The sequence below is a fragment of the Lactuca sativa genome, chromosome 4, assembly GCF_002870075.4.
Source record: "Lactuca sativa cultivar Salinas chromosome 4, Lsat_Salinas_v11, whole genome shotgun sequence".
NCBI lineage: Eukaryota > Viridiplantae > Streptophyta > Magnoliopsida > Asterales > Asteraceae > Lactuca > Lactuca sativa.
Window position 1 is genome coordinate 300,096,072 of NC_056626.2, and position 23,982 is coordinate 300,120,053.

The 23,982-nt window shown below is 34.9% G+C and overlaps 2 protein-coding genes across 2 annotated transcripts; one reads left to right on the forward strand and one right to left on the reverse strand.

Annotated features, from left to right (window-relative positions):
- Positions 1-751: 751 nt before the first annotated feature.
- LOC111876620 (aspartic proteinase-like protein 1) lies at positions 752-5,122 on the forward strand. Its single transcript, XM_023873166.3, has 10 exons — positions 752-1,368; positions 1,991-2,108; positions 2,219-2,460; positions 2,597-2,824; positions 3,063-3,201; positions 3,289-3,359; positions 3,437-3,536; positions 4,031-4,094; positions 4,235-4,306; positions 4,687-5,122. Exons 1-10 carry the CDS (start codon positions 1,049-1,051, stop codon positions 4,938-4,940), a joined length of 1,608 nt encoding a protein of 535 aa, XP_023728934.2. The 5' UTR covers positions 752-1,048; the 3' UTR covers positions 4,941-5,122.
- Positions 5,123-7,806: 2,684 nt separating this feature from the next.
- On the reverse strand, positions 7,807-20,698 carry LOC111876619 (uncharacterized). The gene is made up of 5 exons (XM_023873165.3): positions 20,544-20,698; positions 19,703-20,438; positions 19,500-19,553; positions 19,237-19,421; positions 7,807-8,083 (listed from the first exon to the last, which is right to left on the reverse strand). The coding sequence occupies exons 2-5, from the start codon at positions 20,322-20,324 to the stop codon at positions 8,018-8,020; spliced, it is 927 nt and encodes a 308-aa protein (XP_023728933.1). The 5' UTR covers positions 20,325-20,438; positions 20,544-20,698; the 3' UTR covers positions 7,807-8,017.
- Positions 20,699-23,982: the final 3,284 nt, after the last annotated feature.

Consider the following 23,982-nt stretch of genomic DNA (forward strand, 5'->3'; position numbering starts at 1 on the left):
TCCATGGCTCAGAAATGGAAGGAAACAAGATGTTACATTTTTTTTTGCCAGATTCGAGTTAAGAAGTGCAAATTCAAATTGGAAGGAAGCAATCACAAAGAATCTTGTTGTATGCTATGAAGATTGATGAAACTAAAACTGAAGTCGAAGACATCTTCTGCTTGAAGAAATCTAGAGCACCAATATTATTCGAACGATTCGTGAATTAAGTTACTAATATACGTGAGGGGCGAGCCACGTTGGATGCCACGAGCAAAACCTGAAAAAACTTGTCATAAAGATTGAATGTGTACAAAACATTAATGACCAAATGTGTACAAACTGAAAAATTAAGGTGCTACTATATGTACCCCCTCAGTCACATAAATCGTCAAATTATGGGGGTACACAAACACTATTACACTCACATAGGTTGTACATTAAGTAAGTTATGGGTACATATAGAATTTTCCAAAAACACCTTGTTAAATCATTTTTCCGATTTAACTTGAAATAACCGATTATAAGACTGAATGTATAAAAAAACAAATTAAATGGTTAAATACAGAAAAATAAATTCAATGACTAAATATATAAAGTAAAAAAATATATTAATCTATTAAATTAGTATTTTTTTTTAAAATATATTACACTCTATTAAATTATTATTATTATTTTTTTAAAATATATTACACTCTATTAAATAAAAAATAAGTTATCAAAATTCAAAAAAGAGAAGACACATATTTAAATCGGACCGCAATCATGATATTTTTTTCTCCTGGTGTGCGCATTGCGCCTCTCGTTCCATTCCAACTTTATTTTCTCTTTCTGTCACTACTGAACAGTGAACAGCCACAATCTCCACTGCTACGCTTGCTTCCATTCATATGTACACATACATGTCTGCTTAGCTCTCTCTCTCTCTCTCTCTCTCTCTCTCTCTCTCTCTCAAACAAACACACATACTACTGTGCTCTACTGCTACAGCCCTAGATCTCATCCCTTCCGTTCGCTACTGCATTGCATTTACTTCGATTCAACTTGCCATACACTGATATACATCGCCATGGAAGTAGCTCGAGCTTTTTTGGTTGCTGTATCCATGGCGGTGGTGCTTCTGTTAGTGCAATGTAGCTTTTCGGCCCAAGCACATGTGATATACTCTTCCAGAATGATTCATCGGTATTCTGATGAAATGAAAGCTCTTAGGGTTTCGAGGGAAGGACATACGGTGGAGGATTGGCCGGAGCAGGGAAGCTTGGGTTACCTCCGCCGGCTTATTAAGAGAGATGTTGAAAGGCAGACGATGAACGTTGGGTCTCAGCATCAACTCCTGTTTCCATCTGCCGGCAGCAAGACAATGTCTGGCGGAAATGAACTTGGATGGTTAATTCTCTTACTTTTTCATGTTAATCTCTTGAGCTAATTTTCTGTACACTAGCTGCTGATAGCTGGATCAATTAATACAGTTAGGATCATGAGGGTTCACTCCGTAAGAAACTTTTATTTGTCTGTCGCTATCTGCTCGTCCGCTTGTAAGAATTATTACACAAGTGGATTCAAGATATATATGTCTCAATCTATTTGTTTAACAAATAATTTCCTATTGGTTTGATAAAATTGCTTTTCCAAAAAGCGTTGCATTCTCTTTATGAGAATTGAATTTTGGGAATACAATAATACCAAACATGTAGGGTTAGCTCGAATTAGAAGTAGGTCAAGATCTTACAATAAATAAGATACTATAATTCCATGCCCCAGTCATTAAATCAGGGATATTATCAAGCCAATGGTCAAGAAAATCCATTTTGCAAAAAAGAATTATACATTTTAGCGAATTGATTACATTTCCCATGTGTGAGCCCTAACTCAATCTCACTGATAACGATGATATAGAGATCACTTGTGAAGCTTATTTCATCCCAATGTTCTTTTGTTTAGTTCCTGTTATGGCATCATTCTGCCAGTTTTTTCTTGGCTATTTTCCCTGAGCTTGCATCTTTCACAGGTTGCATTATACTTGGATTGCTATAGGGATGCCTAGTGTTTCCTTCCTTGTTGCACTTGATACTGGAAGTGATCTTCTATGGCTTCCATGTGATTGCGTGCAGTGTGCTCCACTTTCAGTAAGATACTATGGTAGTCTGTAAACGACAAAACATGGCTACAGTTTAGCACTTATTCAAATTGATTGAATTGCAGGTGCTCCCTGGTATTTGGGGCATCTATTATGCAGGATTCAGATCAGAATGAATACAATCCATCTCACTCAAACACAAGCAAAAGCATAACATGCAGCCATCAATTGTGTGAATTGGGTCCAACTTGCCAAAACCCTAAGCAGCCATGCCCTTACACTGTTAAGTATGCCTCTACAGATACTTCCAGTTCTGGATCACTCGTTGAAGACATATTGCATCTTGCATCAGATGGTGTTAATACATCCAACACCTATGTTAGGGCTCCAGTTATTATAGGGTATGTTCTTTGTTTCTTCTCCAACTTTCACATCATAGATTATAGATATAAATATCTTTACCAATTCCAAAAGGGTTAAATGGAAGAAACAGCAAATATACCATCAAGACTTAGTTTTGGTAGTTATTAAATGCAGATGTGGTAAGAGCCAAAGTGGTGGTTACTTGGACGGAATTGCCCCTGATGGTGTCCTTGGGCTTGGGCTTGGTGAAGTTTCAATTCCAACCCTCCTTTCCAAATCAGGAGTCACAAAAAATGCTTTCTCTTTATGTTTTGGTGAGACAGGTTCTGGGAATATATATTTTGGGGATCAAGGACCACCTACCCAAAAAACCACTCCATTTTTGCCCATTGATGGAAAATAGTAAGCCACTTTTTTTATCTTTTCTCTTTCAAATATCAAAACTTATCTAATTCTATAAATGTAACACAGTTACAGATCATCTGAATCAACTTAAATCCATGGTGGAAGTTAGGGTTGTTTCTTTTTGATTTAATAAGCTTAATAGGTTAAGCACTTAATCAAGACAGTTATATATTGCTTTTTATGTTTGACTTTAAAGTTGATGAATTTTGTTAAAAAAGATTATATATATATGCAGCATTGCCTACATAATTGGAGTAGAGAAGGTCTGTATCAGTACTACATGTCTTGATGAAACAAACTTCAATGCTCAATTTGATAGTGGGACAACTTTCACATCCCTTCCAGATGATATATATAAAGCAGTTGTTAAAGAGGTAAGCTTTCAATAACTCAGTTATAAAGTTCAGTTGGAAATTTTTAATTTTAGTTTGTGACTTTTTTGTTTTTTATTTTTTATATAGTTTGACAGACAAGCAAATGCCACAAGAGTTGATTTTGAAGACCTACCCTTTGAATACTGTTACAAGTCCAGGTATTTTCTGAAGAAAGAGAATACCTTTTTTTTTTTTAATAAATTTTGTATTCATTTTGTTTTTGGTGTTAAAATAGTTCGCAGGAGTTGCCAGATACTCCATTGGTGACTATTAAGTTTGCAGTCAACAATAGCTTTGTGGTCCGTGATCCACTTTTTCTTATAAATGACAGTCAGGTTGGTATTCCAAAAAGATAATTGTTGATTTACTTTTTTTTTCAAGGATGGAATGGAATCCATGAATCCATGATGTAATGGAATGAGTCAATGAGTCGTTCCATTCTATGATCATGTTGGGTTGACCTGTAGGAATGTAATGGATTTTCATATGTAGATATACAAGATATAACATTAATCTATATTCTACACATTATTTTAAGACAAAATTACACAAATGGTCCTTGTGGTTGGTAGAAAATACCACTGCATGTCTTTTTTGAGGAATTTTTAACATGATTGGTCCTTTTCATGTTTAAAAAGCACGCGATGGGTCGTTTTCTGCCAACCACAAGGACCATTTGTGTAATTTTTAATAATTGCATCACTAGAACAATGGATAGTTATTCAGAAACATATGAATCCCAAAATAATGTATATTCGTAACGTAGAAATAATATTTATATTTTATATTTATATGTCGTAAAATATTTTTAATAACATTTGTTTTGCAGGGAGGAGTTGCAGGGTTTTGTTTAGCTATACAATCATCACCTTATGAAATGGGACTTATTGGACGTAAGCATTCTGAATTTCTTTTTCACTTAATATTAATAAAAACGTCTCGTGAGTTTTTTACAAATTTGCCCTCATTTCTTCATGTTGGTTTATATAATATTCTTTTTTTATTATCCATCTAATTAATTCTGTGTGTGCAGAGAACTTCATGCAAGGATATCGGTTGGCTTTTAATAGGGAGAATCTTACACTTGGGTGGTCACGTTCAAAATGTGAGTACTCCAACTACATTTTGAATTATAAATTATAAATTATAAGCAAAAGTACATCACTTCACTTATATTAATTAATGGAAATTGAAAAACGGAATGCTAAATATTTATAAAGCAGATGAAATTGGAATTAGTTATAAGATTACAAAATATTTTAAACATCAGAATACTAAACAAAAAAAGTATATATTTTAAACAAATGGAATAGTTTAATATTTAAAATTTAAATTATAAACAAACGGAATACTAAATATCTACAGAAAACAAACAAAATTACAATATATTATTATTATACAGGGAAAATATGTTTTACTTAATTAATCCTCCAAGTAGATAGATTATTACATGAATATATGAATTTTGGGTCATCTTATTCTTAGGCCAACCTCTAAAAGACGAGAAAGCTTCCGGAAGCAATGCCAATGCCACGTCACCAATTTCACTGCCAACAACCGAACAACAAAGGACCCCAAACGCCCAGGCAGTTGCCCCTGCTGTTGCCGGAAGAACACCCTCGAAATCATCAGCCACCTTAATTCTCTCAAATTCATCATGTTTTTTACGGAATTTACTGCCTTTTCTTCTTTTACTGCTATTTCATCAGTCACCCTCCCTTCACCTCTGTAAATACTAAACGTCACTCCTCCGTTTTAGCTTTTTTTTTAGGAGTCTTATGTTGTTGTTAGATCAGTGGTGTGTGTGTCAATCATGGACTTTTGACTTGTTATGGCTCTTTTTGGACATGGGTATATTGTAATATGATGAGTAACTACTGGTTTATATAATCAACCAATTATGGCTTCTCATTTACATCCACATCATATGTACTCTATGAAATGCAACATTTTGCTTCCCAAACGTACTTGCATCTTCTCCAACTCTAAGTTAAAGTCAACAACTGGATTTAAATCAAGGTCCATCATGGTGTGCACATAGGAATTCGTTATTTTCTGAGAATGAATTATGAAAGTAAGTAGTAACAAACCTAAATTTCACCTACAAGAATTTATTGAAATAGGATTAAATGACAGGCATAGAGAATCCTTCCAACCTTGTAATTTAACTGATTTGGTTGATTTTTGGTGGAATGAGAGCACTAACCCTATCAATGAACTTAATACATGCCTTGAGCAATCGTTAGAATCTTGAAATCATGAGTACGACTACCCTAATTGCCAAGATATGGACGGAGAACGAAGTGTTTTACCTCAAGGTGCACAAAATGGTCACGGGTCAGTTTTTTAGAATCGGTCTTTTTCTCGGGCCACTCTAGACCAGTGGGTCTCATGGTCTTTCCATTTGCTTAAGTCTGTTTGGATTTGGGGTTATTTTTGTTTTTCCCATTTTGGTTTCACTCCTTTGGATTAGGTTATAGGTATGAGTAAGTTGATTTTATAATAGGTTGAATTAGGTTGGAGTTGGGTGATTACATAAATGCCCGATTTAGGTTAGCGTTGGGTGGTCCGTAAATGAGAGTCACCATTTTACCTATAAAAAGGTCATGGTTTGGTTAGTGTTATCACACACTCACACTTAAAAGGGTTCTGAAAGTAATTGTTGCAGTCCCAAACGATGTAGTAGTTGTTTTGCCAAACCCTCAGACATGCACGTGTTTGAAAAACTTTTTAAGTTGATTGAAATGGTTGATGGGTCATAGAAAGTGCGTTGCAAAAAATGTGGCGATTTGCTTGCGCCAAAGAAAATTTTAGGCTTCCACGCCATGAAGCTTTCTTGTTAGTGTTGTTAAATTAAATAACTTCATGTTTAAGAGTAGTATGCATTTGTAGTTGTTTATCTCTATCATTTTCTTTCCTCTATTTATATCATTCATTGTATTTGTTGTTTATGTTCGTTGTTTTCTTTATTATAACAAATGTGTGAATAAATGTGAACCTACTCTCTTAATATATAACTTGTAAACATGAACACATCATTAATCTAAGAAACTTAGAAAGAGGTTCATAACATTACATAACTTGTAAAAACTTAAACACATCATTAACATAAGAAAATTAGAAAGTTCATATCCATGTTATTTGCAAAACTTAACCACATTTGTGTCGTTTAGTTTGATTTGCTAATGTCTTCAAATTGTATGTCTAGATAAAAGCGCTAAATGTTGCGATCGGCTGCACGAGAGCTACTTCCTTAGCTCCAAAATTTTCCCACTATCTAATATTCAAAATTTGCCAAATTTGATTTTATTTGCAATTTTATCGAGATTTTTTTTGAGAAAATTAGGTTTTGGGATGAGAAAAATGGTTGGGTATGAATGGGTATTAATATGGTGTTATTTGGTAGGAAAAAAACGACTTTTTAACGGTTGAGAGAATAGATAAAAATGAAATGTAGTTGTTGCTTCTAAATTATAGCCGTTGGAAAAAGGAAAAAAAATAGGTTGATTTTTTTTGTTAGTTTTGTTATTTTAACCGTAGATGTCTAATTCTTAAAAGCATTTCAATTGGGTTTTTGGAATAAAGAGGGGAAGTATCTTAAAGCTATTAAAAAAAAAGGTAAGCCTTTACGCAAAAGAGGAGTAAGGCAAGCAGCCATTGAAGAGCCTCCATGCCTTTAGATCGGTTTTGGACCGTTTTTTTATTTTTAGGACAATCTCATGGAAAGACCAGTCATAAGTCATAGCTAGGATTGGCTGAGGACCGACAATAGGCTGAAAATGAGGAACGTACCCGAATCGTTGGTATTGACTGACTAAGGATTTAACGATCTGCTTCTATGTAAAAAAAAATGTGGACCAGTTAGGACCGATTCATTTGTGCACATCTGGTTTTACCATTGGAGTTTTGAAAGGACTGTTAAGATGGTTTTTATTTACAGACCCCACATATTAGATATTTTTTCCAGATTAAATCTTGATTTTTTTCCCAAAAAAAAAACTACGCATTTTTTTTTTTTGTTTTTTTCTTGATTTGACATTTTTAATAGGTTTACCGATATTTTTTCTAGATAATTTAAAAAAAAAAAACCCTCACATTTGACTACTTTTTCTTTTGGATCACAATTTTCATGTTTTTGCTGCTTATGGTCTTTTTGATAATTTTTAACATTAAAACTTAATGAAATGTTAGATTTTGGGTCTAAGAATATCAATAATAACTTGGATAATTCTAGAATCATGTTTTGTATATACACTTTCCAAACTATGTGATTTCGACCTTGTGGTATCACAAAATCTGATTTAGGATAACCGAAGAGCAATCGATTTGGATTCAGGATTCTTCCAAATCCTAAACACATAACTATTGTGTTGTGTTTTCAAAGAGACAATTTTTGCATGCAAAGAGAAAAACATGAATTCTAGTTATAAACTTGATAACTTGCATGTAAAGACCATCTTCCATTTTATACTTGGACGTTGGCACAAACATGCACTTTGTGTTAATTTTTTTATCTTTTTAAATGTAAAACAAAAATCTTCAAATGTTGATCATATATGTATTCAGTATTCATATGAATGTTCATTTTTGTTCCTTTTCATGAAATGAGGAAAACATAACTGATTTGATATAAATTAGAAAAGCATAAAAGACTTATGAACATTTGGGAACCATTGATCCAATTCATATGAAGACATCCATAAATAAAAAGTTTGGGAAACTAAACCACAAGGGACTTGCACAATCTTACCTTACAAATTGTTTTGAATACTAAAAACTATTACAACAATTCAAACAAGATTTGAACACACGAGGACTAATGTTCCTCTGAATCACCCTTGCAATCATCTCTCAGTTCTCTAAGTATTGATAAGCTTGTTTCCTGCCATAATAAGTTCAAAACAAATATATATTAAAGGGATTTCACTCAAAAATCAGAATTTTAGGACTACATATTTCTTGCATTTAGCCCTTCCTTATATTCTGCTATAAAAACTATTTATTTCCTTGGCAAAAAGTAAATGTCAACAAACACAATTTCCATATTAATGGTGAAGTTCCTTTTTTGGAAACTAACATGAACCTTTTACCCATATTAATAATTACATATTTGCGAAGGAAGTGACTATGATCCATAAGAGTGAAGCTTATTTCAGAAATTTAACTAACAATCAAATATATTTACCAAACTGTCTGGCAAGTGAAATAAATGCATGCAGTCTTTTGATCCCATCAAGATTATTATGTACACAGTATTTGTTATTATTCTTTCTTTTATCGTATTCCACTTGTTCATTACAAAAAATGACTTAAAATACATATGTATAACAAAATTTTTGAAATGGGTATGAATCTTCATTACAAGAATGACATTAATGCGAAGATCGCTGTTTAGAATTTAGCTTATACAGGTTGCATTATTATGATGATTTTACATATTTGAAAACCTAACATGCATTAGATTGGTAGAATGGTTTAGAATGTGAAGGAATCATAATATGTTATGTGTTTGGTTGGCAGGAAATTGAATCGAATTCAATAAATAAACTGGATAATTTAGTTAATATATTTTTATTTATTGTGTGTGTGTGTGTATATATATATATATATATATATATATATATATATATATATATATATAATCGGCTTTTTGTATTCATTTAATTATGTTCGTATTTTAATCTTCTACTTGGTTTTCTCATCTTTGCATCCATTGTTGCAGATACATATCCAGAAATATTAATTTTAGATTTGACTTCTTATATTCTGTTATGAGGTGTTTCATGTTATGATGTGTGGTTTCCCTGGATTCTACTGTTTCGATCTGCTTAGTAAACCATGGCTTTCAGATGGATCTACAATGATCATACCCTCAAATTGTGGCAACGAGGAAGTAATTTCTCATGTGAAACTTTTATGTAAGTTATATCTTAAATTATTATTTAACCTAAACCGAATTAACAAGGAATGTTACCAAATTGCCCCCTCGCTAATCTTTTATTACATTTATGATACTTCTACTTATTTCTCTTAGAGCTACTAAACACAAGGAGACCCCTTGAGACCACTTCTCTTTGCCATTGTGTTGCACCCGCTCTTGCATAAGATTAGAGACAATTGCAAGCTTCTTCTCCATGCCTGGTACTTGGATGATAGCACATTTATCGGAGATTCGGAGGAGGTGGCCAAAGCATTGGACATCATTACGGTGACTGGCCCAAAATTGGGCCTTCAGCTGAATATCAGGAAAACCGAGCTCTTTTGGCCCTCGTGTGATGGTAGGAAGTTACAGGAGGGGCTATTTCCAGCAGACATTGGGAGGCCGCTTTTGGGGGTGAAACTTCTTGGGGGTGCTGTTAGTAGAGATGCTAGTTTCATTCGCAGTCTAGCCATAAAGAGAGCCGAAAACGCTGTAAATTTGATGCGTCTTCTTCCACAATTGTCTGACCCCCAGAGTGAGCTCCTTCTTCTTCGGTCTTGTATGAGTATTGCTAAGCTTTTCTTTGGGTTGAGGACGTGCCAACCCGTTCACATGGAGAAGGCGGCAATATTCTTTGACAATGGATTGCGCGGGGCGATTGAGGACATTGTGGTTTGTGGGGGCCCTTTTTTTGGTGACATACAATGGCGAATTGCTTTGCTACCCATTAGGTTTGGGGGTTTGGGTTTATATTCGACAGTAGAGGCTACCTCCTATGCTTTTGTTGCCTCACGGACCCAATCTTGGGTATTGCAATACCGTATCTTACGGGATAGCGGTATACATGGTATGGATTCTGATTATGATTGTGCCTTGGCATCCCTTCGCAACAAGCTTCCAGATTTTGACCTTAACAATTTTACTACTAAAGACACCGCCCCCCCTAAATCCCAGAATACACTGGCGAGTGCCCTTTTTTGTAAAATTGTCCAAGATATGGAAATGCATTTCGACATGACGACTCAGCAGAAAGTGGTTTTCTAGTGCTTACGTGCACCACATGCTCAAGATTTTCTTCGGGCTATCCCTCTAGATGGACTTGGCCGACACATGTCTCCCGTGGAGTATCGTACTATTCTTAAATATCGACTTATGATCTCCATTTTCCCAACTGACGAGATATGTCCTGTGTGTCGCAAGACATGTTTGGACTCTTTTGGAGAGCATGCAGTTCACTGTAAAAAACTCTCGGGGTTCAAATACAGGCACGATATGGTTAGAGATGTTTTGTTTGACATATTTAAGCGTGCCGGAGTTTCTGCTAAGAAAGAGGTACCTGTTAATTTCTTGACTGATCCGACAGAAGGAAGGTCAACCCTCAGACCGGCTGACATTTTGATTTTTGGATGGGTCGGAGGGAAACACACATGTGTCGATCTTACAGAGGTATCCCCTCTCGTGGGCCTGAGGGATGGGGGTTTCACAACGGGACATGCTGCTTTAAAAGCAGCCACAAACAAAGTCACCAAACATGAGAGATTGTGCATGGAAAATCAACACGTGTTCATACCATTTGCATTTGATACGTTTGGTTTCCTCGCACCAGATGCGGTAGAGCTTCTTAAAAGAGTACAAAGAATCATGCATAATAATGTTATATCCCCTAGATCTTCGGATGTAGTCTTTAAAAGAATTAGCTTTACCATTCAAAAAGGCTTAGCGGTTGCCCGTTTGCCATCTCACTCATTGTATAATGACAATTGAACTTGTTGTTTAATTGAAACTTTTATTCATCTAAAAAAAAAGTAAAAAAAAAATAAGATATATAATTTTTATATTTATTTTTAATTCACCCTCGGGCTTACGCCTCGTGAGGCGAAGGGAAAAGACCTCGAGGCTCGATGCATTTTAGTCCTAGAATAACCTTTTTCTTTTCACCTTGAGGACAAGGTATTTTTCTTGGAGAAGAGGTTTACTAAGCATCAAGTTCAAGAAGGTGATTGGGGCGATGAAGACACTAAGGGAGGTTCCTTGTTCTAATGACCGATACTTTGGCCCCAAGTACGATTATTTATGAGAAGCGAGAATAGGAAGGTTGATGAGGTTATTAAGATGAACTTCAAGCCACCGGAGCCCATGGATGCTAAGGACAAGACAAAGAGGCTACCTCGAAGAATTTGGATGCTATACACCATTTTTTAATATTTTATCCACCTTGAGCACAAGATGGTCTTCGAGGGCTGGATATTGCTATATATCCACTAAGTTGATGTTTTTTTTTGTCAAAAGAGTTTCTTAACCTCTTATGTTTGCGTCTTGCGTGGCACAACGAGCAGATATTTCCACTTGCAGACTCTTTGTTTCTTAGATACTAAGATCGGGACCAATAGCAATCCAATCACAAAATCTGTCAATCCCAAATTGTTGAAATTTCGATCATGTTACAGGATGGAACGTGATTTCAATCAAATGAATTCAACGACCCATCAACTCTGAAGAAGGTGGAAAAGGTATATAAACTCTCTGTGCAATAAGGGATTTCAATCGAAGGATGATAAGCCCCTCAAAGTTGACATAGTTGGGGTATCAGAGAGTAAACGCAAAGGGGTCAAAGAAATGGGTGTGTAAGCATTGCAACTAGATGTTTACCAGCTCTTATACTATAACTCATGTACACTTTTTTGGTGCTGCAATAAGGAAAGCACCAGAAATCAAAAGGTGTCCTGCTATACTCAAGGATCGAGTTAAATATCAAAGCTTGTTAAACAAAGTAAAAGCTATCGAATCAAAAGGTTTTTCTAAACCTTTAAAGAACTCTATAATTAACAAAAAAAAAATACCTCTAATTCTAAAAAGCACTCGACGATTCTTTTTACTTGTAATGGAAAGAAACATAGTTGATATGAAAGTTCTACATAATCCTCAGTTTCAAGAGATGATCACAGCCATAAACAGGGCACATATTAGCTACAAGGCTCCTTCATATGATAAGGCTCGAACCGTTTTGCTTAACAAGTGTGTGAGAGATATGGAAAAGGGGCTGACTTCAGTAAAGTGAAGGATACATGGTATACACAAGGGGTTTCTATTTTGTAGGATGGCTAGTCCAATGTTAAACATCGACAATTAATCAATGTTATTACTGTCAAGAGCCGTGGTGCCATGTTTATGTATGCAATTGACTTTTCTGGTGTAGAGAAGACAGGTACAGGAATTGCAAACTTCTTACTTGGAGCCATTGAAACCATAGGAAGTAATGTTCTTCAAGTTGTAACTGACAATGTAGCAAACTATAAGGTTGTTGGAAAAGAGGTGGAAAAGGTATATAAACATCTGGTCTCCTTGTTGTGTCCATACTTTGAATTTAGTTTTTAAAGATCTTGCAATTGAATGTTTTTCGCTAATGGACACATATAGGAAAGGGAAAAAAACTGTTAAGTATTTTCTTAATCACACCCATGCATTGACTATTTTTAGAGATAATTCACAAGTGGAATTGTTAAAAGTAGCAGAAACTAGATTTGCATCTCATTATTTTTTGCTCAAAAGGTTATGGGATTATAAAGTCTCTTGCTACTACAATTGTCCTTAATTCATGGAAATAGTGGCTGAAAAATGGTGATGAAAACACTAGGAAAAATGGATTATTAGTTGATACAATTAAAAGTGAAAACTTTTGGGATAATGTGGAAAGTATTCTTGCTATTACAAAACCAATATACTTGATGATTAAATTTTGTGATGGTGACGGATCAAAGATAGGAGAAATTTACGAGAAAATAGATAACATGCTAGGAGAGATTAAGGAGACATGGTGAATCATCGTTATGTTGAATATTACCCTCGAGTAAAGAAGATTGTACTAGCTAAGATGGGAGAAGATAACAATCCCTTTGCATTGTTTAGGATTTGCATTATCTCCACGATTTTATGATAAAAACTATCTTGAGGAGATGGCATCAGGTGAAATGCGTAGGAAAACTCTAAATCTTGATAAGGAGGTTTTGGTTGGTGTAATAGAATCTTTTAAGAGGATCACAAAAAGTGAAGAAGAGGAGCATGTTATACGTGAGCAATTTGTTACTTTTCACATGAAAAAGGCCTTTATTCAATGGCAGCAATTCACATGGATGCGGTGACCATGGATGCCATTGATTGGTGGTTAAGTTACGTTTTAGAAACTCCCAAACTTGCTGCTATAGCAAAGAAAATTTTATCGTAACCTATTACTCATGGTTGTTAATAGCGATCGCGTAGCGTAGCTGTGATGGGTCGCTAGCGATGAAATAGCGTGCGTAGCGATCCGGCAAAATTGATTTTTTTTTTTGTTTAAATCGGTAATAAAGATAGCAATTAGACTCGGAATAGGTTTAGGCGGTGAATCGTACAGTCTTAGTCGATTAGAGGGGAAGACACGAAATTGACTTTGATTATGTGATTCTACGATAGTAACGACAATAATACATCTCCCTTTCTCCCCAGACGACTCCAGAATCCATCTCGATTGTTCAACTTCAAAAAGGTAAGACTTTTAAATTGCTCTGTTTTTTTTTTCTAACTTCTTGGTTTCAGGCTTTAACTGATTTCTTCTAATTTCAGCTTTTAACTTCTATATTCTGATCAATTCTGCAAGACTTCAACTTCAAAAAAGGTAATCTTTTGCTTCTTTCTTTCTTCTAAATTATGAGATTCTTTGAATTCTCTTGTGTTATCTTTGATTATGTGATTCTTATGATATTGGCTTCTATCTTGTGATCAATTCAGGCATGCCTCCTGGTGTAAAAGAGGATGATATTGGTTGGAAACATGGCAAAAAAGTTGAAGGAACTACAAACTAGGTGTTGTGTAATTATTGTCCAAATGTTGCCAAAAGTAGGATTACAAGACAAACATCACCTTGCTTGTGATTCCACTTCAGTTTGCAAATGTCTTAGAACTCCACTAGATGTTAGGAAACTTTTTAAAGACATTTTTGAGAAACAGAAACAAGATAAAGTTGAAAGGAGTCACATTCCTCACGTTGATGATGATGTGGTGGATATAAATGATGAAGATGAAGAAGAAGCTGGTGAGGTTCCTTTCTTGTTAGGCAAGAGGGCTATTTCGTCCTCCAAGTCAACCCTACACAACAAGAAAGTAAAAGGCGCTTTGGATACTCATTTCAAGTCATCCAATGAAACAGGGAAGAAGAAGAAGGGGTACTTGGTGGGAACTTGAAGCCATTGCTATACATGGTCCCGATATAAAACCCCCATAAAACCCCCTAGCTACCATGAGGTACGTGTTCCCCTGTTAAAGCTAGAGAAGGAGCACACAAAGAAACTTTTGATACTTAATGAGACCCAGAAGAAGGCAATCGGGTGTTCTTTGATGGCTGATGGTTGGAGGGACCGGAAAGGAAGAGCACTTATCAACTTCTTAGTGAATACTCCACGAGGAAGTATGTTTCTAGAATTTGTAGATGCATCTTCTTATTCTCATACAAGTATTCATTGTTCTTGTTTTTTACTTATGTTTATGTTTTCTTTTGTTTATGTTATGTACTTTACTTATGTTTATATTCATTGTTCTATGTTGTTTATGTTATGTACCATGAAAGATTAATTTGTTATGTATTATACTATTATGTTCTAGCATTGGTTGTTTATGTTCTTTACTATTTTTGACTGTTATTCACTCTTGTATTAACTGTTATTGACTATTTTTGTTGTTTGAACAGGAGAGAATTTGTTCAAGTTGTTTGACTACTTCATCAAAGAAACTAGACCCGATCATGGGGTTCAAATTGTAACAGATAGTGTTGCCAACAATGTTTTGGCAGGGAAAATGGTGGAAGCAAAATATCCACACATCTATTGGACTCTGTGTGTTACGCATTGCATTGGTCTCATGCTTGAAGACATCTTCAAAGTGACTCATCTTAAGAAGACACTAGACAAAGCAATTGCGGCTAACACTTACATTTACAACCGTACATTGCTCTTGAATATGTTGAGAGACTTTATGGGTCAAAGAGATATGATTAGGCCCGCAAAGACCCGGTTTGCAACCGCCCTCTTAACTCTGAATTGCTTTAGGAGTCATAAGACAAGTTTAAAGAAGTTGTTCACGTCTGAAGCTTGGAACAAAAGCAAGTTCAAAGGGGAGGAGGGAGGAACTCAATGTGTCACAACTACTTTTTCAACTAGTTTTTGGATTAACATTGAAATTGCTGTCAAAGTTGGTGAACCATTACTAGCGGTGCTTCGATTGGTAGATAGTGAAAGAAAACCGGCTATGAGGTATATTTATGAAGCCATGGATAGGGCAAAGGAGCAGATTGCATACTCATTCAACAACAAATTTAACAAATACAAAGCTTTCTTCAAATTCATTGATGACAAGTGGAATTGTCAACTTCACCAAGATTTGCATGCAGCTGGTCCTATCTAAATCCGAGTATTTTTTACAACCCAGGAGTGAAAGAAGATAATGAGGTGATTAAGCGCTTGATGGCATGCATATAGAAGATGTCATCAGAAGAAGACGAGACCAAGATTCACCAAGGGCTCTTTATATATACTGATGCAGAAGAGTTATTTGCGCAACATATGGTTGTTAAATTAAGAACAACACTTGCACCAACGAAATGGCGGATGCAATATGGATCATCAGCACCAACACTTAAGAAGTTTGTTGTGAAGGTGTTGAGTCTTACTTGTAGTTTACTTATAGTTCATCAGGGTGTGAGAGCGTAACCGGAGTGTTTTTGAACATGTAAGTTGTTCATTTTTTTAAGATTAATAACATTTGCACTATTTACTAATGGTTTAATTTTATTTTTGTAGATCCATTCGAAAAAAAGAAACCGTCTTGAACGACAAAAATTAAATGATTTAGTTTACATCAAATATAATCGAGCATTAAGGAGGAGGTATGATATGTGGGATATGATCGACCCGATCATCTTGGTAGACTCGCACATACATGACCCGTTCGAGTGGTTGGCAAGTGATGATGATGGTCTTGTGTTTGAGGGAGATGACTTCAGATGGAATGTTATGACAGAGGCTATGGAGGTGGATGAGTCAGTTCATCTAACTAGAAGAACAACAACACCAGGTGGGATGCAAGGGGCTATTGGGGTTGTTGAGTCGAGCTCACAAGGTAAAGCTAGAGCTAGACAACCCCATTTGGTAGATGAACCTGAAGAGGAAAATGATGTTGGGGTTTATAAGGAGTTTGTTGAAATAGAGGGGGAAGATGAACTCATATTTGAGGAGGATGAGGATAACGATTAGTCAATTAGTGGTATTTTAGAGTTTAGGCTTTTAGAGTCATAACACTCTCTTTTATGGTATTGAAACATAGTTTTAGACTTTAGAGTCTAAAAATAACCATTCTTTTGTGGTATTAAAACTTAATTTTAGATTTTAGAGTCTAAAACTAACCAATCTTTTGTAGTAAAAATCTTTGGGAACTTAATGTTAGCTTAATAGAACTGGTAATTGTTAGTTCTATGTATTATTTTTAATTGTTGAATAGGTGCAGGTAAATATAGTGTTTAATTTTATAAGAAATCACAAAATATGAAATAGCAGTCGCTATTTCATCGCTATCGCTACATAGCATATAGGTGGGTTGTTGCTATTTCCTCGCTATCTCTATCGATAAACTTGCTATTACTAGTTCATCAGCCGAGAGAAATTGGAGTACATATGATTGCATACATAATGTCAAGAGAAACCAATTGAACTCCTGACAAATTGGTGTTTATACATTCGAATATTCGTCTCCAATCAAGATTCTCCGAAAGTTACACATCCGGGCCATACAAGAAGTGGGATGTAAATCGCGAAAACACGAACTTGAAAGAGTCAATTACAAGATTTAAAGAAATGAAATGGGAAAATCTAGAAGATGTAGATCATGTGGCTAATGATAGGAATGAAAAAGGCCAAAGGAAAGATCAAACTTGGTAAACTTTTGACATGAATTATGAAGTTATTTTGTTTTGAGCTTTAAAGTTATTTTAGCTTTATGTTTTATACTTTTGTTAGTTTGACATTTATGTTTTCCCATGAAGTATGTAGTATACATTTTACATTTATAGTATTATATATTTTGGTAGTTTATGGTACATCGTACCACATTACATGGTACGGCGTTCCACATACCAAAATAGCTTTTCGGAAAAGACTACCCCCTGCATTCCAAATTTTATAGATTATCGATCCTCGATCTTGTTTTCCTTGTTTTCCTTCCACATACAAAAACAATCCCGTTTTCGTGTAGCTATGGTTTGTTTTTTAGAAGAATGTAGACATAAAAAGGTCTACATGTCCTCTTCTTAGAGGAAAAGGTCAAACCACTTCATACATCTTCATACCTCTTTTAAGCTTGAAAAACTCCTAGGTTTAGGGGAAAATACCCAGCTTAATTCTTCACATTTTAAAAACAAAAAATGACAACAAAAAAAAAGTTACACTTCACGTTTAATTCTTAAAACTATACAGTACTTTTTAGTATTGGTTCTTCCAAAGTTTGGATTATTTTTATTAAAGATGCAATATTTTAACTATTTTTCATATTAGATCCAAAAAAGTTTTACAATCGTTATTTTGCCATGTTATAAACTTAAAAAACAATTTTGCAAATGTTTTTATATAAAAAAATTGTAAGAAGTAAGAACCAGTTTTTTTAATTTTTTTATAAGACCTTTTTACAAATAAACATTACCATTGCATGAATTATATTTCTCAATTATATTTTTGTGTTGTATAAAATTTTGTAAGAAAAAAAATTGTATGAATTATATTTCAATGTTTTAAAACCAAAATTAGTTAAAGTTTAGTGTTGAAAAACTCTTATAGGTTTAAAAAATCAATTCATTTAAATTTAAATTTATTTTAGCAGTTTGCAGACTTTTAAAAAACAAACAATCTTCTTCTTGCAAACTACAGATGTTTGGTTCGCCTCCTCTTCTGTAGATGTGATCAACAAACTACAAACGTTTTATCTCTTAAAAAACAAACACCTAAATCAAACATTTTATAAAAAGGGTAAAAAGAGGAATTCAACAAATAAAAATCATTTTTGGTAGTGGGAGGGTAATTTACGTTGCGTTTAGTTACGGAAAAACAATTTTCCGTTTTCATTGGAAAATTTAGAAAACACGTTTAGTTAAAACTTATTCATTTTCCATTTTCAGTTTTAGAAAATGTGTTTAGATGTGTATTTTTCTACCGGTTTTCATTTTTAGAAAATGGTAGCAGTGGTAGGGTGGGCGTGGGGACGGTGGCGGCAATTGTGGCGGTGATGGTGGTGGTGGTGATGGTAGGTCGGTGATTGTGGTAGTAGTATGGGTATGTGTGTGTATGTGTGTTTGTGGGCGTAGGGGTAAGGGTGGGGGTGGTGGGGATGGGGATGGGTGTGTGTGTGTATAGGAGGGGGTGTAGGTGGGTATGGGTAGGTAAGGTATGGTGGGTTGGGAGTGTTAAAGTGAGGGTAGGTAGAGGTGGATGGGGTGGGAATGGGTATGTGTTTATATTTTAGAAAAATGTTAGAATTAGAAAAATATGAAAAACAATGATTATCGGTTTTCCAAAAATTTCCAATTTTTTTGTAATTTAAAAAAAACAGAAATTTTTCATTTTCCATGAAAAATTTAGAAAAATAGACAAACTAAACGCATTTTCAAAATTCTCATTTTTCTTGGAAATTTTTTCCGAAAATCAGCTCATTTTTCCATAACTAAACACACCCTTAGGCACTTTAGGTTTTTATTTTTGTTAGAAGGGTAAACTAGTAATTTCATCCCTTGGTTGCTTGTCTAGGAGTGGAAAGAGAGCTTAACATCTATGAGAGATTTGGTATTGCATACCTTAGGAGAGATTAGGCTCTCAAAATTGTAGCAAATCATTAGGTTATCATTATGTTCTTTTGGTATTTTGAAGTGTTTAATTCAATACATTAGAGCTTTTATTTCATGTTCTTGTTTTTTACTTCATTCTCCAAGTGAGTTCATATCAGTTTCCAATTCATCAAAGGAGCAATGCATAAGACCATTTGATTTCCAACTAATATGATAAAAAGTAAATAAAAACTAGAAACAAAATGGAGTTTAGTTATCTTACTAGTTGGCTTCCCTCACGAACAAAGATCTCCTCCATATGAACAAAAAGTGACATCCATCGACCCGTGAGATCCGATTCCAAGTTTGAGAATTTTTCTGAGTTCCCTTCCCCACATCTACCAATCACACCATCCTTGCTGTTTTGGTTAACCAAAATGCTCGCTTCTTTCTGACTCTTCTTTATTGCTATACACACACACAAAAAAAAAGGTATTCATCTAAAGTGCAAAATCTTAGAAAAATACAAAGTACACCCCAACTCACCAGCTATTCGGCCTTTGATATCCTGGTAGTGTAGATCTGACCAAAGGTAAGCAGCTGATTTTCATTAAAGAACACCAGAGTCTAATCAGATCATTGTAAGACTCTACAAAGTATCGAAATTTGTGCTTCTTACATGTGTATCAAGTCAACTAACAACATAACAATGTAAAAATTCTGTATGAAGTTTGAACTTTGAAACTCACCTTTCATGCAAAAGGAACATGGACAAGTTTTGATAGACTCCATACACATGCTTGAGAATCCATCGCCCTTAATCTCTAAACCGCATCTGGACTCCTGTGACTCGGGAAATTTTGAGCAATCAAGATACTCATCTTTGCTTGAATATAAATTATCAAGACAGGCATCATCATCACCATCATCCATCACCAAACTGTTTTCCAACTTTTCTTTTGATGGATTTTGTGGTGCAAAAACAGAATCAGTTCTTTCATCTTCTTCAGCTTCTACTGTCACGTGAGAACCGTTTCTATCAGATGGGCTCACAACATCACCAGCTTTTAAACCAGAAGAGGTGATGCTTTTTCTACCATCTTGTGAACAGGGTTCCTTAATTTCACATGAGATCTTAGATATACTAGCTATGGCTGAGATCTCTTTATGGAAGTTTTCTTTTTGGGAGTTATCAACTCTTAGACATTCTTTCTTTGCAAACTGAAATCCTTCATCTTTTTTACAACCATCTACAGATTGAACACCTGGAGTGGATACGAAAGAAAACCCCCTTTTCCCAACTTGATTTGTAACATCTCCTAACGCGGATCGGGGTTTGTAAGTCGCATCCGAGGGTATCTCTTCACTCATTATTAAAGTAAGCAGACAATATTCAACTGGACTTACTCGACTAGCAAAACTCAAGAATGATACAAAACCCGCTTGTCAAAGATGTCAGAATCGACGAAATATCAACTTGATGCCCTAAAAAAGCACGATTTTTACAGTCTTGCTCGAATTGGGAAACGATAAGCAGTAGAAAGTTGTCAAACAATGAGAATCTAATTAATTGAGCGTTGAGATACTGACCTTGAGGAGGATCTAGACCCAATTTCTGTATGGAAAGTCTGAAACTTGGTTGACCGGGGATGAGAGTTACGAGGGATATATGGGTGCGATTTCCCAAAACATCTCAAACTGAATTATTGAGGCGGGAGAGAGGAATGCAGCTGAGGTGTTGTCATTTGATTCTTTTTTAAACTTCACGGGTCAAAAATTTTGGATGCGCGCCTTCAATATTTGGCTGCTATTATTCATTTATTATTTAGTCATTTTTCTTCATTTCAATATTTTTTTTAAGACAAAATTAAATGACTAGTACATACGATTTATCTTAATTAGTATGGTCATTTATATATAATTTTAATTTGTTTGTTTGGTTAGTTTTTATGATTTATTTGTTTTAAATTGATTTTAAATTACTTTATAATTTTAATTTTTTATTAATTTTTTTTCAATTTTATATTAATATTTATTTTGTTAGAAAAATATCTGTCTCGCTGTAAATCCATAACTTTATAGCCATCACCTTCATCCTTTTCCAAAACTCTAACCTAACGCCTTCCTTCTTTCTTTTTCTCTTTAAAGATCACCGCTATGTTCGCTAGCCAATACTATAGGCCAATTTCCAGCCATTATCCTTACTATTACCAAAATCGGTGTTGCCTGTTAATGATAATAGTATCTAATATCATTAACTATTTGTAATTTCTAAATAATAATCGGGTCTTTTTGGATTGCCCTCAAGACACAAATGAGAAATTAAAAGATCTAAACATAAGGACAAATAAGTTTATTAATTTATTATGTTTAATAAATTAATCGGAAACTATTTTAAAATTGATTGGGAGTTAATTAAATAGTTTTAATTAGTTAAAAGGGTTTAATATTAATTAATCAATAGTTGGTTAATTTTAAATTTCAAAACCCTTAGGGAGTGTTTGGTACAGGGAAATAAAAATAGAGAAAACGAACTGATTCCCTTTCTCTTGTTTGGTCGATACAAAAAATAAAGAATCAAGAAATAAATCAATTATTTTTCCATCAAATTCATTCTTTATTTTTAAAAGAGAAAAGAAAGAAGAAGTGTGACCGAGAATCTCAAAAAAAAGAGCAGAGAAATCAATTTGCCCCTATTCGAACCCCACTATGTGCTATCGGTTAAGATTTTGCAATCTATCAAGAGGTTTCAAGCTGATTACCATGCAATCGGCACATGTAATTTTGATTTCCCTACATACGTCGATACATAAGATCAAGTAATTCACGACTGTGTCGCTTCATTCACGCATAGCTTCTTCTTGGGCAATTTTGGCATCGTCTTCTTCCAACCGAAGGTATGATTGTTAATCTTCTTATGAATGCTTCCAATTCAAGAATTCTAATTTTGAAATTGTGTTAAAAGCTTGCTATGATCGATTTTTTATGATTTCAAATTGTGTTAAAATCGTGCTATGATCAATTCTTTGTGCCTAATTGAATTTTGTTTTTGATGTTAAAACCTATTCATGACATTAAAATCGATTCTTCATGTGTTAAAATTAGTTGTGTTTTAATTCAAGGTATGGAAATATGTGACATTCTCATTTTCACAGTCAGAAAATACCGATTTGTTTATGCTTATTTAAAAATCAGAGTATCCTTTTTGAAAAATAGTATTGCGGAATTCGTTCCCAAAAATATGATAATTATATTATCAAAGCATTTACGAATAAATGTATTTTATTTATATTAAAACAGCGGGATGTCATCGTCAATACAGAAACATAAGCATAATGAAATATTACAAGCTTTATAGTAATTAAACTAGTTGCCTAATACTCCTTGAATCTCTCAGCAATATGTATCTTTCATATAACCACCTTGATACAATAAAGTAAGTGGGTCAGGTTGGGAAACATGGTGAGTACATATTATAACGTATGTGTTTCCAGACTAAGCATTAGTATGATGATGTAATAGTTAGGGTTGACAATTGTAACATACTTTGAAGTAAGATAAATGAATTATTTGAATATTATGTGAATTATGTGATTTTATGTGCATTATACTTATTTATATGGTATAATAAATTAAGAATAAAAAAATAAACGTCAAAAATAAAATAATAGATAGACCCAATATCTATGAAGAAAGTTACAGTGGTCGTGATAAGGATTCTGGAGATATAAATAATGCCGAAATTCGTTTTATAACGAAGAAGTTATGATATGTCGATATTTTGCGACAAAATCAGCACAACGTTGTGTGACGTAAAAAGTGAGTTTATGATGAAGTGCTTTTTAGCCTTAGTGATCTAAACAAAAGTCATAGTATATGTTAAACTGAGAGTGTACATAAAAAGAATGTCCAAATCCGACTTCGTATGAGTAAGTTATGATTTTTCCAAGATTTGTCATAGCAGTATGCAACCCAGAGTTCAAATATTAGATCGATCAATTTTTAGCCGGCACAACCTAAACGATAATCGAATATATCGTTAATAGGAGCTCAATGATAAAAAGACAGACGAAAACGAACGTCAGATGGCGAAGTTATGAAATTTTAACGGACTTATTCTATCCCGGCTTGTTAAAAATATAACTTTAAAAATAAATTCAAAATTAGCCGACGGAGTCTAAACGAAAGTTGTAGAGTACGGCTCAACCTACCTGTGGATATAAATAACGTTGAAAACGGAGCTCGTATTCGAGAGTTATGAATTTTTGAAGTCGGGATGGTCAAATGCGAGTTTGCAAGCAGAATGCCCTGCGCAGAGGAAAGGAACGCGCAACGTTCGGATAAGAGGTCTCGGATGCTCAACGTCGCCCCATCCAACTTTGGACACCTATTCGTACAAACGCACCGCATACGAAGGAGCGTACTCCGTAGCTGGAACGCACCGCGTAGCTCTGAGGAGTGCCCTGCGCAGTGAGGTCCAGCTTCCCTATAAATAGGATGCGAGGCTTGCCATATTTCTCACACCATTAGCCATCTCTTTCTCTCTATACTCTCTCTCTAACTCCCCCAACTCCTTCCCCCAAAGCCTAGGAAACTTCCATAGCGCTAGAAGAAAGCCCCGGAGCACCCGAAGGCTCCGAGAAAAAGAGTTTTTTGCTCAAAAGCTCTGCTCCAGCGGAGCCCGGTTTTTAGCAAAATCCGTTGTAAGTGAGATACGCCTACCCTAATTTAAATATAACTTATATTTAAATATAATATCATTGTTATGAACCTATGTAGCACCTGGTTCCTGGTACGTAAATTTTATCTAAGTATTTTACATTTATAGCCTTGGACTCGGCGAGTTGTAGGCCCGACTCGCCGAGTGGAGACGAGTTTGGGAGCACGTTAAGTTGGCGACTCGGCGAGTCCCCGCTGTCTGATGAAACCCTAAATTTCAAGGGTTTGCACCCTATTTAAACCAACCTTATGTGCCCCAACCTCGCCCCCTTCACCCTCAGAGCTCCTAACATCGTTCAAACCCTTATTC

Bases quoted from the DNA above. Each gene is read 5' to 3' on its own strand.
- LOC111876619 (XM_023873165.3), bottom strand. From the start codon at position 20,324: ATGAGTGAAGAGATACCCTCGGATGCGACTTACAAACCCCGATCCGCG. The intron at 19,554-19,702 runs GTGAGTTTCAAA...AATGAAAATCAG, and splicing joins ATGTTCCTTTTGCATGAAAG to CTGCTTACCTTTGGTCAGAT. The intron at 8,084-19,236 runs GTAAGATAACTA...TTATTATGGCAG, and splicing joins TTCGTGAGGGAAGCCAACTA to GAAACAAGCTTATCAATACT.
- LOC111876620 (XM_023873166.3), top strand. From the start codon at position 1,049: ATGGAAGTAGCTCGAGCTTTTTTGGTTGCTGTATCCATGGCGGTGGTG. The intron at 1,369-1,990 runs GTTAATTCTCTT...CATCTTTCACAG, and splicing joins GGCGGAAATGAACTTGGATG to GTTGCATTATACTTGGATTG. The intron at 3,360-3,436 runs GTATTTTCTGAA...GTGTTAAAATAG, and splicing joins GAATACTGTTACAAGTCCAG to TTCGCAGGAGTTGCCAGATA.